The following is a 17,947-nucleotide window of genomic DNA, read 5'->3' as shown; positions in this document are numbered from 1 at the left end:
GAAGATCCAAGCTTACAATTTACAGTTATCTAAAGAGCTTACACAGATCTGCCATGTATAAATAAATAAACCATAGCCAATCTGTTATTTTCATTTTCATACTTAGTTTTTGAGCTGTTTTTTCCCCATTTTCAGACTATCCCACAGCCACTAGGGGGCCCTCAAGCTGCAAATTCAGCCTCAGTGTAAGCGTAAAATTTAACTTGTCTTAATCTGTATCCAGATAAACTGCCAAATGTGTTTAATGAAGCAGCTCTGGGAGGCCAATTCTTGACTGATTATGTCCCACTGTGTGTTTTTCTGTTCAGATTTGCTTTTACTGCACTGTCGGTGTGTTTTAGGGTCGCTGTCACACTGAAACATGAAGCGTCTGCCAATCAGATTCTTTCCAGATGGTTTAACATGGTGAATCAAAATCTTTACCAAAGATCTCCCACCACGGGCTCAAACGCAGACACAAACCATGACTGACCCGCTACTGTGTTTTACAGAGGGCTAGACACTCACTGTTGGACTTCTCTTGTACATGTGGACAATAATTCGAACCAAAAATTTCAAATTTGGACTCATCACTCCATTAGACCTGTTTTCACTGATTTTTAGTTCAGTTCTTGTCTATCTGTATTTGTGGCCCCTCCAACCAGAGAGGCGGGCACAGGAAGAGATAAGCAGAGAGAAGGAATGAGTCGTTTAAGAAAATGCGACAACTTTTTGTTTTCACCCCGATTTTGTCATTTTTAATTTTGAAGGTTTGAAACTATTTTAAAGATATTTAAATTACAATTACCACCTTAAAAATGAACCCATGTGACCAGACTGAAGCCTTCAAACAAAGCATCACTGAGTCCTTAAACAGGAAACTCGGAACTTTATTGTAAAAAAATTTTCAGAAGTATAAAACAACTTTTTTTATTTATTTATATTAACACAAATTTATCCAGCAGTAAAAGCATTTTAACAAATCGTTTCTGTTTTTTTCTTTCACCCGAGAGAATCTCTACATTAAAAAAAGCTTCCCCAGAATTCCCAGCAACTTCTCTTTTCACAGCGACAACAAACTAAATCATAAAAAAATATCAATATGTGCATTTAGAAGCAGAGGAATGAGACAAAATTACACACACTCTCACAGGTAAAACAGCAGTAACAGACCATCACCATAGAAACACTCTCGCACATGCTCATTGGACACCGAACGGACAAACCAACTGATCACAGTTTCAGTGTTTCTTCATTTGAATAAATAATGTGACCTTTGATTGGACTAAAACTAGAAAACATCATGGCTTTTATTTTGAAAGAATCCTTTCTTCCTATTTATCGTTTCCTGTTTTGTTTAGTCCCTGAAAGATTTTCTCTCCGAGTCTGACAATCATCTGAGATAAAAAAAAAAAATTCTCTGTTAAATCTTCTAATTTTCTGCTTCTTTTCACCTTAAATTAGACTTTTTTCAGTCCCTGTTTGTCTGCTCTCTGATTGTGAGAACCATGAGTACCAATCTCTGCTCAGTGGCTGCAGCAGCGTCATCATTTTCAGTCCATTTGTACGCGGAAAGCGCTGATTTCCATTGGCCGCAGCTGTGCGATGCGCGGCGGATGCCGCTGTTGCGCGGTCTCTGGCTCATCGTCAGCTCGCAGCAGCGTGAGACCCGACCGACGGACTGATCGGAACTGAAGCGGAGAGAAAAGGTCGTCCAGGTTCACCTGGAAACACAAGAAGAAGAAAATCAAGTCATACAATCTTGTCATTTTAAATCTTAAATAAATGGCGAGTGTGTCATCACCTCTTCATGCTCGCTCCACGTACACTGAGGCGTCGGCTCGGGGGCGGTGCTACAGTCAAACCCCTTCCTGTGGAGGAACAGGGCGGTTTCCTGTGATGGTGTATCTGCTTCCTGTTTACACAAACACAAAAAAATGACCTCGTTTCTGACAGGTGATCAATTCGTGCTGATCAAGAACCTTGACAGGAAGCTTGAGCGACAGGTGTTTCCTTACTGTTACCGCAGTGACATCACACAGGTTATTATCTCATCATTCATTTTATACCTGTACTCCAGGTGCATCTCTCACCTGCGTGTCCTCCAGCGTCCTCAGGTTCAGCAGGTGGATGTCACACGGCAGCGACGAGTGGAGCGGCTGGAAAGGGCGGAGCTTTGGCAGCTGGCTGTTGCTGGGGGCGACCATGATCATGGGCGGGTGGCAGAGGGAGAGGGAGGCCAAGTGGGCAAGCAGCGACAGGTGATCAACTGAGGCTCCTCCCACTTCCTGTCAGAACAAAAACACAATAAAACCAGAGTAAGAAAAAGTATTTGTTGTTATTGTCGAAGCTCCGACGGCGGTTTGTTTCTGTGTCATATCGAGAACTTTACTCCGAGTATTTTCTGCTCAAAGTAATCGAGTCACCTTTGATTTAAAAACAAAAGCAAAAAAGTGATGAGCGTTGATCTCACAAAACACCGTGCCGTGAGACTAGGCCCCACCCACAAATCTAGCTATTATTTCTGCCACCTATTATTTCTGTCCCTTACCTTAGCCCCGCCCCCACGGTCCTCCAGCATCAAGTGGTACAGACTCGCTGTCAGCTTGTTGTCGGTGACACCCTGCCCAAGGCCACGGTTATCATCCTGCTGCAGGCGCCGGTCCAACACCAGCTCCAGTTCACCTGCAAAGGTAAGGAGTCACACAGGTCAAAGGTCAACACACCGTCTGCAGTGATTCTTTAAACAGCAACGTTACTGATCTGATAATTTTGCTACTATTAAAACAGAATAGAAATGTGATGTAAACTGTGGGCTCACCTGGTTTGAGTGACGCGACACCCTGACTCTGAGCCGACAGCAGTGACAGGCGACTTGTCGAGTCCTGCAGGAACACCGCTGATGTCATCGGGTAAAAGTTAGCCTGCAGGGGGAGCTTCGCCAGCGTTCGACGCTGCTGCATCTATACCGATAACAGATCAATACTCAGTAAGGAATCACAGTGATGAAGGGACTGCATTTCAAACTAAAAGCAGCAGAATTGTGTAAAAACCTGGAAACCGTTGAGGTCAGAGTAGAAGCGGTTGCCACTGGCAATGTCACTAACAATCTTCATGACGAGCTCACGATTGACCTGAGACCGAATGTCCACCAAGTTTGAAATCTCCAGGGATTTCCCAGCATGCCCTGGGACAGGCAGGCAGAGCAGACGCTTAAGAATTATTCAAAGCAAATTCAGATTTAGAATCATTTATAATTTATTTTATAAATTTATGAATGAAGTCATTACCATCCAGGTGGAAGAGTCGCACTGTGTGTGTAAAGTGTGGGAAATGGGAAGTGATGTCAGAGAAGATGGGACCTCTGGAGACGCGGACCAATGGAGGTTCAGAGGATGTGTAGAGCTGCAGGAGACATTAACAACAAGTCAGAGGACAGAGTGAGAGCGAGAGCGAGAGGTTCAGGTGTGTTCATGCTGGTCTTACCTGAGCCCCCTCATCCGCAGGCAGGAACAGGTAGGCCCCGCTCTTGTCCCGGGATCCGGTTCTGGTTCCGTACCACAGGAACTGAACCTGGATCTTACGGACTAGACCGGACTGCAGGCGGAGCTTCTGGATTTCAAAATAAAAGCTGGTAAACAAAATGATTTTCTTCTTTGCTGGTTTTGAAGGTGTAATCGTACAGAGACTGAAGCAATCCTGACTCAGATTTTTACAATTTATAATCATGTTTTTGAATTTTCATTATTTTTAATCCCTTTTACTGAATGTATCAGTTCTTACAGTTTGTTACTAAGAATACGAAGTCTGCCAACAACATTCACACAACAGACTTTTAGTTTGAAAATCCTGACCTCCAGCAAGCCCGTTTCAGGTGAGCTCCATATCTGGACGTGTTTGTTGCTAAGCGACACGGGTGTGTCTGCCTCAGATCCTTGAAGGCTGGACACCTGGAAATGCTCGGTGTGGATATCTGGCGGGTTGCCACGACAATGAACTGTGTAGCGTGCCCGAGGGGTGGAGCCAGAGGATGCTTTGGTCACATGGTACACGACAAGTGACAGAGGAGGAAGTTCAGCCACGAAGGAGAGCTAAAGTGAGAGAAGAGGAAGTTAAAGCAAACCGCAGTGATCAATAACCTGATCAGTGAGCTGGTTCTCACCTGGAAAGTGTCTGTGGATGGCCGGCTTGGCTCCGCCCACACCGCAGAGATCTGAGTGGACATTTGTCGGCCCGTTTCAGCGTCAATAACCCATGCGTCCGGAGAGTCAACGACGACGCTGATGACAGAGGTACGGAGCTGCTCGGTGGGGTTAAAGATGATCAATGACCTGAAGCAGAATACAATAATCAATAGAAGTGATTGCTCTGTGATTGAAGTCAGCCGCTAACAGGAGTTACTGACATTTACACTCCCAGAGGCACGCCATTTTTTTCTCACTAATTTTATTACTTTTTAAAGACACTTTTTCTACTTTATTGTTTTGTGTTTTGACATAAAGACGATCGTCTAAAATCTGAACTGTAAATACAAAATTGAGATTATATCTGCTCTTTCCCCCCTTTGTTCAATTTACACATTCACAATATCAAAAGTATTAATAAAGCTCAGTTTAAACAGAAGTAGTAAAATAATAAAATAACCGGATTATTTCATTATTAAATTCACACCTTAACTTTTTTTTTTAAAAAGGGGAAAAAAAGGCCTCTTCAGTTCCACCCACTTACCTGGGCTCATAACTGAGTGAGAGCGTGGTCTTCTGAGGCAGAGCGTCCTGCGCCGAGATCACTTCGTCCTGGAGGAAAGTCACAACATTAAAACAGTTTATCGTTTCTAACATTAAAACTGTCTAAACTCATCTTTTAACTTCCTCTTTGAAAGTCAGTGAAGCCTCTTTAAGGAGTAAAGAAATGGAGGATGACCTGAGGATCTGCACCAAGGCTCAGTATGACATAAAGAAGGATTATTATGAACTAAGCTGCTCCACCAAGAATAAAAACATGGACCTGGATATAAATCACGTTAAAGGATGAAAGCATTAAAAAGGTTCTTCATAAATATATGAAGTCCAGAGGAAAGTTAAAAGTCACCATTTGTAAGAAGGGCTTTGATTGGTCGTGGTGATATTGGCTCTTGTCCAATAGGAGCAGCCAATGAGCAGAGCTCTGCAACACCTGGTGTAGATTCAGGATCGACTGGAATAACCTGGAAAACAAACAAACATTAGCTAAAATTTTCTGTTTCTTTATGTTTTTTCCTTTAATTTTAAATTCAGGAAACAGTTCAATATTTAAAGTCTTCAAACACAAGACAACTGAGAGTCTACACGGCAAAAACATGCCAGCAACACGCTTATTTAACAGGAGTGATGGACTATTAGTGTTAGATGCTAAACCTAGATGAATGGGTGTCATGGGAGGCTAATGCTAAATGCTAACTGCACACACTAGATGTGGTGGTACCTGTTACCGTTGCCAGTGGCGACGCCGTCCTTCAACAGAAAGCATGGAGGAAACAAATGAGACAAAAAACAGGCTAATGCTAAAAATAATACACAGATACAGGTGATGCTAACACTGATGTGCTGTGAAAAGGCATTTTTTCCCCATACCTGATATTTCTTTGCAGTTTTGTTACAATTACATGTTTAACAAATTTTGATATTAGGCTATTTGTTTAAATAGAAAATGAATCTGTTTAAATTATAACTTTATTTATTAAGAAAAAATGTTATCCTGTGTGAAAAAGTAATTATCCCTCTTGTTTAATTATGAAGTAACTGTGATTGAGCACATTTTTTTGGAAAGTTAAGCTCAGTTTCACTGCCACTCCCAGACCTGATTCCTGGTAGACCTGCTGAATCAGAACTCACTTAAACAGAAACTGTTTTACAAACTGAAGCAGGCTAAAGGATCTCACGGGAGAATTCTAGAGGAAAACCACTGCTACCAAAAAGGCTTGTCTCACATATGCCAGAAAACATGATGATGATCCCGAGATTGCTGGGAAAATACTCTGTGGGGGGAAAAAAAGCTGCACCTTGATTCCGTTCCATTACATCTGGCATCAAACTAACAGCACTTCATAAGATCATCAGAGCAACAGATGGGGGTGGTAGTGTGACGGTCTGGGCTGCTTTGGTCCTTTGGGACCTGTACGAGTTGCTGTAATTAATAAAACCACACATTTGTGGGTTATGCAGCAAGACAATGATCCAAAACACGCTAGCAACTCACCCCTCTAATTCAAAACAAAATCTAATTTTTAAGGTGACCATTCATGTTAGGAAACTCTCCAGTGTAGCTGAATTATTACAATTCTGCAGAGAGGAATGGGCCAACACTATCACTTCTTATGATAAAAGGGAAAAACAAGACTTTATCTCAAATGCTAGATTCCAGTTCTTGTGAAATTGTTATTTCACAATTTGTTTTTTAACAAAAAGGGACATTTTTGTTAAGTTTTTTTAAACACAGGAACAGATCAGCGGTTTTCGCTTAATAAATGAAATTGTTTAGATATCCTTATTTAAAACACCGTATTTTGCATTTTCTCAGATCATTTTTGTCAGTTTAAAAAAGTTATAAAAGCAATTCACTAAAGAAAGTGCTGTACATATTTTCTTCTATTGTTCCACCCTCCTTGCTAATGTGTCTACTGCAAACTTCTACGTTTACCTGGCTGTTCTTTCACACGGCAGAGATTAATGCTCTGTTTGTGTTTGATTGACCTTTTATTAAGTTAAATGTATTGCGTTTATTTCCCGATTATCTTAAAATGCTACTTTGCTAACATGAAGTAACTACCTGGTCCCATAGTCAACCACCACATGTTCCCGTTCGGTGCCAGCGACGGCGTCATGGTGTTGGAAGAGCGCCAGGTTCCGCCTCCCCGTTGTCAGCCACTGGAAGTACTCACGTGCTGGAAAATTTTCAGCCAGACGACCATCGCTATGGGAACGACGCATCTCAGCCAGTGTCAGGCTGAAGAGGATTTCTGTTGCTCTGACACAGAAAGAAGACTCAGACAGTCACCATAAAAATAAAGACAACATCATGATGTGTATCGTGTAACCACACAGAGCGGCGGTACCTCAGCGTGGCCTCCAGCTTCCTGTCGAGGCGTTTGTAAAATGGCCGGGATGTGAAGTACCCGGTCCAGTAGTGATCGTCTCGGTCGGCATACGAGAAGAAGTCTCCTCGGAGCTTCGGCAGAGTCGTTCTCGTGGTGCTCAGACGCCGATGAAGAGCCTGGAAGTAATCAGAAAGCGTCCCGAAACGAGCCTGAAAATAAGAGAAGAAGAAAGCTGTCGATCAGCGAAGAGCTGATGTTACTGACTTGACTGTTTGCACTGATAACAACCTCATTTGCTTTCTTTGTCACTTTTGTATTGTATGTCCAGATGTTGTTTCAGAATATTTTAGATATCATGAATCATATTTGTGTTTGCCATTTTTCACATGAGACATAAACACACTGATAGTTTTTAATCACATAAATTTTTGAAACAACAATGGCCAGAGTTGTGATTCATTATAATAATAATTAAAAAAAACTCTTTTGCATGGGTATTTACTGGATATTAGTGTGACATTCAACAAATGGAAAATAAAATAAAATATTCTAGAAAAGTGATCGAGACCCTGTGGAACTGCGTCAAGTTTGTCTGAGTCATTTTTGCAAAGAGAAACCTATTTGTCAGGCAGTAATGATAAATATTAGCAGGCAAAAATCACACGTGGAGTTCCACATGGCTGCATACTCGGTCCCACCTGGGTACCAGGTGTCCTGGGAGCTCACCTTGATGTGGAGCTCTGGGTGCTGGTTGAAGTAATCAAAGAGTTTCTGGTAGTTGTTGAACTGAACGTCCCACTCGCTTGACTCCACGTATCGAAAGTCATCGCCAAGAGGAACAAGAAGGACAGATGAGCGAAAGAGTCGCGACTTCTGACGGTATTGATCCAGCAGGAGGAGCGCTCTGAGAGGACGACAGGTGGATCAATAAAAGCTCTGATCAATCAGAGTGATTATTAAACCACAAAACTAGCAGAGATACAGCAAAGTAACCAAAGAAGAAGAGAAGCTGCTATGTTAAATTAATGAAGTTTGTTAGAAAACTATTTGTATTATCACTGTCATTCTAGGAAATGACAATGATAATACAATAACCTTTACTCTACTTAGAATACCTGAAATTCAAAGTAACGGTTAAAAAAAAGAAAATGTCAAGGAAAAATTAAAAGAAGAAAAGGAAAATAAAACTAAAAAAGATTAAAAAAGCAATCAAAATTTAAAATGTCAAGAAAAAAAGTTCAAAGGAAGAAAAATAAAAAACTTAAAAAGGTGGAAATTATGTTAAAACATAAAACATCCATGAAACAGTTTTGAATAAAAAATTTCAATTTATTTTCAATAAAATTGCTTAATGTAAAAAAAAAAGTTTAAAACAATTTTAAAAGTTGCCTAAATTTGAATGGTAAATAAATAAATGAATCACGAAAATTCCTTAAAAATGAAAGTAAAATAAAATAAAATATCCTCATCTATTCATAACTTTTAAAAAGAAGAAAGCTCCAAAATTCAATAATACACCTAATGATAATAATAATAATAATAATAATAATAATAATAATAATAATGTTATTCTCTTTGGCCCCGCTTCCTGCTCACCTCTCCTGGACATTCTGGTCTGTGATTGGCTTTGGTGGGATCTTCCATGGACAGAAGGTCCGTCTCCCAGGCAACCGCTGGAAGTCAAACTGACAGCAGACCGCTGGGTTTGGACCGCACGTGTGCGGCACATCATAGCTGTAGAAGGGCATCATGTGACATGTGATGTCACTACGGGAGGAGGAGTCTGATGGACAGGAAGTGGGCAGAGTTAAACACTTCTAACTGCCCCTTTCCCTTTTTGTATTTCATTGGTTATTAATAAAGTTTTTTGACTATATTTTCTTCAGTAACACCATTAAATTAAAAAATTTAATAAAAATCTGAATTTAATCCACATTTTAAATGACTTACAATATTTAATCATTTAAATTCTTATTTCAAATATTTGTTTTATATTTTGTCAAAATTCCAAATGTTTTTTGTCTTTTGTATTGTTCATGATTAATTTTTCCATCACTGAAAAAACATTATTTACCCCAGCTTTGTCGCCATAGAAACTCGAGGGTCTGTTGCTGGGCAAACTGCTTCTTGATAGAGTAGTGAACTCTCTGGATGAGCATGTTGTGAAGCCCCGCCCCCTTCAGCAGGTATGCCATAGAGGGGGAGTGGCCGAATGGGTCGATGGCCCAGCCGCTCCTCGGCTTCACACCTGCACAGAGAAAACGCCACGGTTAACCACGCGAACAGGAAACACATCATCACAACAACGTGCCAACCAGGGGAGTCATGTGACCCAGGTGTTTCTGCAGCCACTGGTGTCCCTCCATCAGCTGATCCAGCATAGCGAAGTAATGAGAGTTTGCCTCGTCGGGCATCACCCAGCCACCCGTTACCAGCTCCAACTGCCCCGCCTCCACCAGGCTGGAGGAAACAGAAAACAGGGGAAAAAATGGCTTCAAATGATGAAAATATACATTTTTTTAATTACAAAAATTAACAGAAATTATTTAGTTACATTTATTTAAGCAGGTTAAAACTTACAAGTTTTTTTTAAAGGAAATATGACATAAGAGAAAAAGTGAAATTAAACTGAAAGGAAAATTCAGAATAAGCAAGAAACAGCTTACAATTTTAGTTATAGTTTAAAAAAATAAAGTCTGCTTCTGTTTGTTTCCTCCCAGCTGTTACAATAAAGTTTAACATTCAGACAGCCACAATTTTCTGGGGTTAGCATCCATCTAAGGATGACATCTTGTACGACGGTCTGACTGAAGGATTTCAACAACACTGAAAGGCACTGATATCACTCTGGTTGTAAAAGAGGATGAAAACTACACCGCAGCCATGTCTGCAGGGTCAGTGAAGTCATGTTAGCTGACATTATGCTACTTGATGGTTAGCTGCAGAGCTCTGGTTAGACTAACATTAACACATTAGCATTAATGAAGATGGAGGATGAGGGTTAAACTGTTTTAACAGCCGCCATCACAAGACAGGAAGTAGTCGCTGAAAACAGACCCAAAGTTCAAAAAAGGTCTGAGAGGATTCCCCCACAGCACGAGGTTGTTATTAATCTGCTGCTGAGCGCTTTATGTTTATATTAGAAAGTCCTGATCCTGAGCTTCATGTCCACTGAAATATTCTGAATCCTTCAAATATTTGGGAAGCTGTGATGGGCTGTGATTTTAAAAACTGAGTATACAGACGAGCTGCACATGAACAGTGCTGATAAAAAGCCAGAGAGGACGAGAATGATGACTGGTGGGTTTTTGGATGGAGCAACATCCAGCATGTTATAAAGAGATGAGACTCAAAGCAGACGCTCAGACTAGAGAGAGGAGAAATGGCATCAGATACAGACTCAATGAACCAAAACTGTATGTTCAAAAGTGACTGGAAAAAAAAACCAACCAACCAAACAAAAAAACCCCCAAACAAACATGAAAATGAAAGGAAGCTTGAGGAGAAGTTACCGTTTGACTGCTGCTCTCTTCTGGTCGTCGATGTCGTTCCACCACTTGGAGAAATAACTGATTTCAGCCCAGATTAACTTCCTCCTGAGGAGCAGAAAACATGACATGATCAATAATCTGTCAGGAACTCGATCAATAAACAGCATCACGAAGCACAAACTGATAAAGAAATCAAACTTCTGATGAACTTAAAAATATGAACATCATTTCTTCCTATTCAGAGTCAAACCAACATCAGTCTGTGCTGCTGTGTCCTTGTTTCACGTCATGATTTTTGTTTTTGTGTTTTATTGTTGTTGTTTTATCGTCACTCTGATCTGTATTTTATTCCTGATCTCATTGGATGATGGCAAAACTCATACTTCACATCATACTTTTTTATAAAACTCTGAAAGCTCCAAACATTTTTAACAGGTGTCTAAAATGATCTAATTTCTGTGTCATGGTGGGAAAACCAAAGAAAAATATAAATAAATACATTTACACCATCAGAGAACAGAATGTTGGGTGGGGTCGTTTTCAGCTAGCCTGGTTATGAAGGTTGATTTTAACCTCTAAACCCTCTCTGTGGTTAATAAAAAACATTAATATAATAAGATACAAATCTGCTGATAAATGCTGCTTTAATATTAAACCTGACTTTAGGGTTAGGTTTAGGAAGCCGTCTGTGAGGCGCGTCAGTGCACAGGAAGTGGGCGTACCTGCTGTCCTCGCTCAGTTTGACCACCATGTTGTCGAGGATGTGTCTCGTCTGGTCGTGGTAGTACGTGTCGAACGTCTTTATCCAGCCTGTGTCAACAAGAACAAAAAAAACAAATCACCTCCACGTGTTAGTTCAGCCACCGTCACGCCATCAGAGTCTCAGAGTCTCACTCACCAGGGTCGTTGTGTGAATGTGGAATCAGGAAGAGCTCCAGAGGTTGCTCCGACCACTCGTCGCCCTTGTAAGTGATCTCAAAGCCCTGCTTCCAGGGACCGCCATCGGAATTATCGAAGGGCAGGAGGTCATAAACATCCAGCAGCTGAGGGAGGAGGGGTTATTATTAAAACTTTATTTCTATGTTAATAAAAACTTTGAATATGTTAATAAAGATTTACACACATTTTCCTATGAATATTTATATTTATTGTAACTTTCAGTTCTTCATTCAAACTTACGAAACCCATTTAAACTAAAAAATAAAATCATTATTGTATCAGTCAGCAACTGATGATTTTATCATGATTTTATCAATAAGAGAAACTCTCTGTCTCCAGACTCCAGCATTATGAACCCTTCAAGCTGTTCTCATCAAGATTCTTTTATTTAATTTTGTTCTAATCAATAAAAGGAGACAATTCTCAAACACAGGAAGACCAAGGAGGATGTCCAGCACACGGTGATGTCAGCATGACTTTTCAAACTAGAGGTGGACACACTCAAACAACCGTTACTCTGCATAGAAATATTTGCTGGGATGTTATTCTAGATATTCAGAGAGTGAAAAAAGGACATTTCTGTCCTTACAGGCTGGATGTGTGCCAGTGTAACTTTCATAGTTTAGTGTATTATAATCTACAGAGATCAGAATGTGTGTCAGTATGTGAGGAGGATGAACTTTCACAGTGTATTCACCTGAGGTGCCAAACCAGAATCACGTAACTGTGATGTCAAGGAACCAAAGGTAAACAGGAAGCACGAACACATCCATGAAACTGACACAGTGTGTGCGAGCTGCTCGTTTACATCCACACCAGTGTTTACTGAAAGATTCCCTGAGCCTGTGTTTGGATGCTGAATATCATTGATTTACTTTTTTATTTATTCAGCAGCTACATGCTAAACATGCTAACCATATCTGCCTGTGTTCAGGGTCAAATACTTTTAAGATCAATAAATTTTATCTTAAATAAGTGTTTGATTCATTTGACATTACAGCCGATCCACGCCAATGCCATGTTAGTCACACGTTAAACTGCTGGTTCCCGTTTGATAAAGTGTTGATATCAGCGTCTTTAAATAAAAAGTAATAAAAAATTAAAAACTGAAAAACTTGAGTAAATGTTGTCAGTTTTATTTTTAAAATTTCATTTTAAAAATAAAAATCTTCTAAAGTTGAACAAAATATAAATGTAAAATTTTGCAGACCTGAACTCCGTCCACTCCGTCCTTCATCTCTTCAGCCAATCGGCAGCCAGGAACAGCCTCACCCCTCCTGCTGAGGGCGGAGTCTATACTGTTGTTGGCTCTTTTCCACGCTGATGCTTTGCTTTGGAGCAGAGTGTCACGGAGCATGGCAACCAATCGGTTGTTGTCGCTAAGGAGATGCTCCAACCTGTCAATCTTCTGCTGGAGGTGGGCCAAATCCTAAAAAAACCCCAGATCTGATTGGTTCAATTTTTATAATTAGTTTGAATTCGTTTCTCTTTCCTTGGTAATGAAATATTTATAGAATTTTAAAAGTTACCACTACCACTTTATTATTATTATTATTATTATTATTATTATTATCATCATGGGCCAATTTTATTTTTATTATTATTATGAATAATGACAAGAATAACAGCTAAAAAGAAAATTTAAGTTAATGTGAAAAAAGAGTTTAAATTTTCTTTCTCACAAATGACACTATTTTGAAAATCCACAGGCTCTTATTGTGAAAAAAAATTAAAACTTTTATGGACGCACCGCATCCACCTGTCCACCAGGTGGCTCCCCATATCGCTTAGAGTCTGACCCCTGCATGAGGTCCAGCATGCGGTACAGTGACATCACAGCCACGCAGAAGATTCCGCCCACCAGAACCGCCAACATCCGACTCCTCTTCATCGCTATGATAACAAAAAAAAACACATTTTCTATCAGTTAACTTTTTCTTTCAATAATTTCTGCTTTGATTTTTAGGAAAACTGTAGGTTGTATGTCATGTAATAATTTTTATACATTACACTTATTTTATAATGTGCATGTGCAAAAAAAATCAGGCTCATGAGCTCGATGCTGGAAATGTATTAAAAATGATCAAATAAAATTATTTAATTTAATTTCACTGATAAAACAACAGGTTGATCGTTAATGCTTAGCGGTGCAGTCGAGGCTCGTTCTGAGCAGGAAACAGTTTAAAGTCAGGTCAGCACAAACAGACTGTGGAGACTTTGAACCTCAGAGTCCGTTTGTCAAAGTAAATATTTCAGAGCTGATATCAGAATTATTGACTGATGTTTTCTTATCAGTGCCCAGCAGCTGTCTGCTCTCACTGCTGCACCGGTTAAATGTTCAGAGAGCTGAAGGACTTTATTTCTGTAATGTTTCACTGCTCAAGAGTTCAGAGGGACTAAAATAAACAAACTAAAAATAAATTACTGATATTCTAACCGCCTGCATCGGCCCAGAAGTTTACGATCATCTCTATATTAGTGCCGCAGAGTAATCAGACTACTTTTAGGCTTGATGTGTTAATTCACTGTCTGACCTCTTTAAAGACTCCACAGACCATGTGACCAATGGGACCACAACAGATGGACAGGGTCTGCCCGACAGGTAGGACACCTGACAGGTGAACCTGACCTGGCAGTCTAACACATGGTTCCTGTTTTTGTTCTTCTGTAGATCTGGAGGTTAAAGCAGTCGCTTCACCTGGCGTGACCTCTTCCAGCAGGAATACTGAATGAATACTTCCTGACTGGCTGACACTGATGACAGACTATCAGCCGATAAGTAAAGAGTTTATGGCCACAAATACAAAGAAGAAAAGGACCAATCACATGAAAGCTGCAGGTGTTCAGATCTAAGGCTATGAGATAGCATCTGAAAACACTCAGTCATGATTTCTTAGTCTGGAAGTGACGCTGCCTCCATGGATCAAACGGAGCGGCTCAGCTCACAGAGACGATTTTTGACTTGTTAATGAATTCTGTGCATTTCCCCTGACTCGCTTTACTTGTCCTCTGCTTTGCATAACATACAACAGGAAGTCAGTCATGTTGCAGGATGAATTTCATAGTCTTTCCCTTTAAAAAAAGGAGGGGGGGGGAATCTTTAAAGAAATAAAAGATATGATCAGAAGATCTAAGAAAACTCAGTTTTAAACATGCTGGGGCTTTTAAATATCGGAAACCTTCAGAGATCTGGATGTTTCAATCTGTCCGTGCAGATGTGAGCACTTTCCTTCCTGAGGACAGTGAACTCAGAGTTTCTGCTGAAATAACTTTTTTTTTTTTTTTTTTTTAACTTTTGCTGAACCTGTTTTTCATTTCTGTGTCACTGCTCAGTCCAGGAAGATCAGTCGTTTCCATAAAAGCAAAGTTTTCAGTCTTAAAACCAGCAGGTTAGCTCTGGGGGAGGAGTCAGGCTAAGTTTTTAGACATTAATAGAGTTCAGGAGGGTTACTGCACTGCTGCTGATATTATTAACAAGAAAAAGCACACACACACTCACTTTTTTTGCACACTTGGAACTTTTCTTCATGAAGTTGCTACTAGCTCTACAAACTGTAGCATTAAGTTTAACTCTTTACACATTTAAAAGCAAACATGCAGAGGAGAGCAGAGAGAGTCTGAGCAGGCAGAAAATGAACTGAAACCTTATTAATAATCATTAGTAAATGACGCAGAATCTCTGCTTTAAATATAAAGTACAACCTGCTGTCTGCCATTTGAATTTTCCTTTACACAGATTTACATCATTTACATCAAAATATCATCATTAATCACAGAGCAGGAAAAACAGGCCGGACTCTCAGAAGTCCTCCTCTAGGATCCAGCTGTGCCCTCCAAAGCAGAGAGTGAGTTACAGCACATTACAGACCGTTTACCTGGCTGTTTGAAAGTTTTTAAGCTTTTCTCCCATAAAGTCGACATCTGACGCCCTCCTCTGTACCAGAGCAGCCTGTACACATGCAGTCATTTTGTTCTGAAATGTGATGGTTCAAAAAAAAGCTTCAACGGTTCCTCCTAGCACACTTTCAGGAGGAAAGAGTTAAATGTGAGACTCGCTGTGTTATATTTAATCTTTATGTTGTCAGCTGCTGTCTGGTTTCTGTGTTTTCTGTAAGTTGATTCATTTAAAAAAGCACAAAATTCCTGCCAAAAACTTTACTAGCGAACAGGAAACGAAGCATCATGTGACGCACATCTGGAGAACATCCTCTGGCTCCAAACTCTGAGTTTAAAGGCGCGTTTGAAGAAATTTAATATGTGCAGACTTTTCACTTTTTAGTGCATATGAAGGAGAAAGCACAGTACTGAAGCGCTCACAGAGCATGACCCATAAAGTTACGTTTGTTTAAGTGTGTGTTTTTTCTTTAGGTTTACATTATTTGTCTAAACTCTGAGGTTTCCCATGTGTTTTATGTTGTATTATTTGATGTGTTCACTGGCTTTATGTCCTGTCCTCGTGTCTCGTGTACAGCAGCAGAGTGTCATTCCCTCTGTGGGACATTAAAAGGTGAGCAAGTGATGAACATGTGAGTTTCCGAGCTCGGATAAACTGCGCAAGTCTGCAGGGTTTCTGTGGATGTTTCACAATTTTCCTGCTCACAGGAAACTTTCACACGTTTCCTGCAGTAAAATCTTCCCGTCAGCTCTCCGGAGACCAAACAGCTGCTCTTTAAGTCAAACTTGTCACGCAGCAGTAAAACTGACCAATAGAAATAATTTAGAATATTTTCACCTGCCGGCTCACCTGATGCTCTCCGCTGCAGGTCTAAGAACCTCCGACAAAAAATTCATCAAACTTTACTAACTTCCACTCAGACTTTTCCTTCCTTACTTCCGGGTGGTACAAACGCTGGCGGGTCTCGCGCTCTCCCTGCGTCCTGTGCCGCAGTTTACGTGCGCAATGACGACACTGCGTGACCTCAGCCTCCCGCGAAAACGAACCGAATAAAAAACAATAAATAAATTAAAAGTTTCTTAAAATCGAACAAAAATAATGTTCGGACTTTTGGCAGAGTCAGACCAGCCTGCTTCTGCTGCTGCGCCTGCGCACTGCCGTTTGTTTTCCTTCCTGCTTGGTTGAGCTTACTCAGCACGACGTCACTTCCGTTGAGTCACGTGGTGTAAAGGCGGCCCTGTTATATTTGACTTTTTTCAGTAAGCAGATTGCAACTTTCTTGAATATCACCAAAATACTTTATATCATTGTTTATAGCTTTATGTTTTTGTTTCTTGTCACCTGCTGACATTGGGAACAGATCTTTGTTCAGTAACATTCTTTGTTTAATACGTTCTGAAAGAAAAACAAAGGTGGCTCTGTTTTATGCTCGTTTCATTGTTCAGAGGTGTTATCTGGTTGTTGGGAACCTGTTGAATAATTAAAACATTTCTGTGTTCATCGGGAAACTTTTCTAATGTAAAAAACCTTTTATGTTCCCAATGTGTGAAAATAATGTTCAGCAGGGGGCGACTCCTGTGGCTCTACCCAGTAGTGATGGGTCGTTCGCGAACGAAATGGCTCTTAGAGCCGGCTCTTTGAAGTGAACGACGCGAGCCGGCTCCTTATTAGGAGCCGTGAGGTTTTTTTTTTTTCTTTCTCTCACCCTCTCTCTCGCCCTTTTGTCCGCTAAACTCCGCATGCGCGGCCTGTACTTTGCGCTGGGCAGAGGGGGGAGGGGCGTTAGTTACACTCGCAGTAGCACAGGAACAGAGCCAGAGAGAAAGAGAGCGAGGGACAACAATGTCACATTAGAAAGGTATAGTAATCATCCACTATTTTCAGTTGCAGATGATAAAGGATTCAGAAATCATGCAGGCCCATATGACAGAGAATGTGCATCTTCTTTTTGTTTTAATATTTTAATTTATATTTAATTGTGTTGTGGTTTGCAGTGTTTTGTGTTGTTTCACGTTAAATTTGTTTAAAAGGAAAAAGCTGAAAATTTAAAAAGTTTAAAGTTTAAAATGTAAATAGTTGTTTTTTGTATTATATGATTTATTTATTACATTTTATGTGGAGTGAATAAATAAAATATACTTATGGTGGCCCTTAGAAACAAAGCACGTACAAACTCCAAAACACGTACAAACTCTAAAATGCGTAAAAACTCCAAAACACGTAAAAACTCAGAAGCACGTACAAAAGACAACAGAAGTGCTCCAGGATGCAGGGCGCAGTGTTGAGCTTTTGTTACCTAGTGGCTACACAAGCCAGGAAGTATCAACAACCGGATTTGGTGTGTGGTAGTAACAGGTAAATGAACTTTTTTTTTTAATTATTTGAATAAATATGAGTGCTTGTCTATAAATACACAAACAATACACACATGCTTTCAATTGTGTAATTTAAGTGATCTGGGTAGCTCTGTTTTGGAAGTTCAGTAAACGCTAGAAATGTGTTTTGGAGTTTGTGCGTGCTTTTTTGGAGTTTGTATATGCTTTAGAGTTTGTACGTGCTTTGTCTCTA

The 17,947-nt window shown here is 40.2% G+C and overlaps 1 protein-coding gene across 4 annotated transcripts; it reads right to left on the bottom strand.

Moving 5' to 3' along the window:
• Window positions 1-893: 893 nt before the first annotated feature.
• LOC146514796 (alpha-mannosidase 2-like) lies at window positions 894-16,559 on the bottom strand. 4 transcript variants are annotated; one of them, XM_085168075.1, is made up of 24 exons: window positions 16,217-16,559; window positions 13,235-13,377; window positions 12,695-12,913; window positions 11,444-11,588; window positions 11,268-11,355; window positions 10,567-10,650; window positions 9,387-9,514; window positions 9,129-9,302; window positions 8,651-8,837; window positions 7,781-7,958; window positions 7,073-7,263; window positions 6,787-6,984; window positions 5,071-5,185; window positions 4,708-4,775; window positions 4,142-4,310; window positions 3,834-4,070; window positions 3,466-3,591; window positions 3,270-3,384; window positions 3,033-3,166; window positions 2,801-2,942; window positions 2,531-2,664; window positions 2,073-2,267; window positions 1,784-1,894; window positions 894-1,703 (listed from the first exon to the last, which is right to left on the bottom strand). In XM_085168075.1, exons 2-24 carry the CDS (start codon window positions 13,373-13,375, stop codon window positions 1,533-1,535), a joined length of 3,450 nt encoding a protein of 1,149 aa, XP_085024201.1. In that variant the 5' UTR covers window positions 13,376-13,377; window positions 16,217-16,559; the 3' UTR covers window positions 894-1,532. The 4 variants fall into 4 exon arrangements, with proteins under 4 accessions (XP_085024201.1, XP_085024200.1, XP_085024202.1 ...); XM_085168074.1 differs by having other exon boundaries at window positions 16,229-16,559; XM_085168076.1 differs by having other exon boundaries at window positions 16,290-16,559.
• Window positions 16,560-17,947: the final 1,388 nt, after the last annotated feature.

Source organism: Neolamprologus multifasciatus, chromosome 7 (genome assembly GCF_963576455.1).
Source record: "Neolamprologus multifasciatus chromosome 7, fNeoMul1.2, whole genome shotgun sequence".
In the NCBI taxonomy this organism is placed as follows: domain Eukaryota; kingdom Metazoa; phylum Chordata; class Actinopteri; order Cichliformes; family Cichlidae; genus Neolamprologus; species Neolamprologus multifasciatus.
This window is presented reverse-complemented; position numbering and strand designations above follow the sequence as displayed.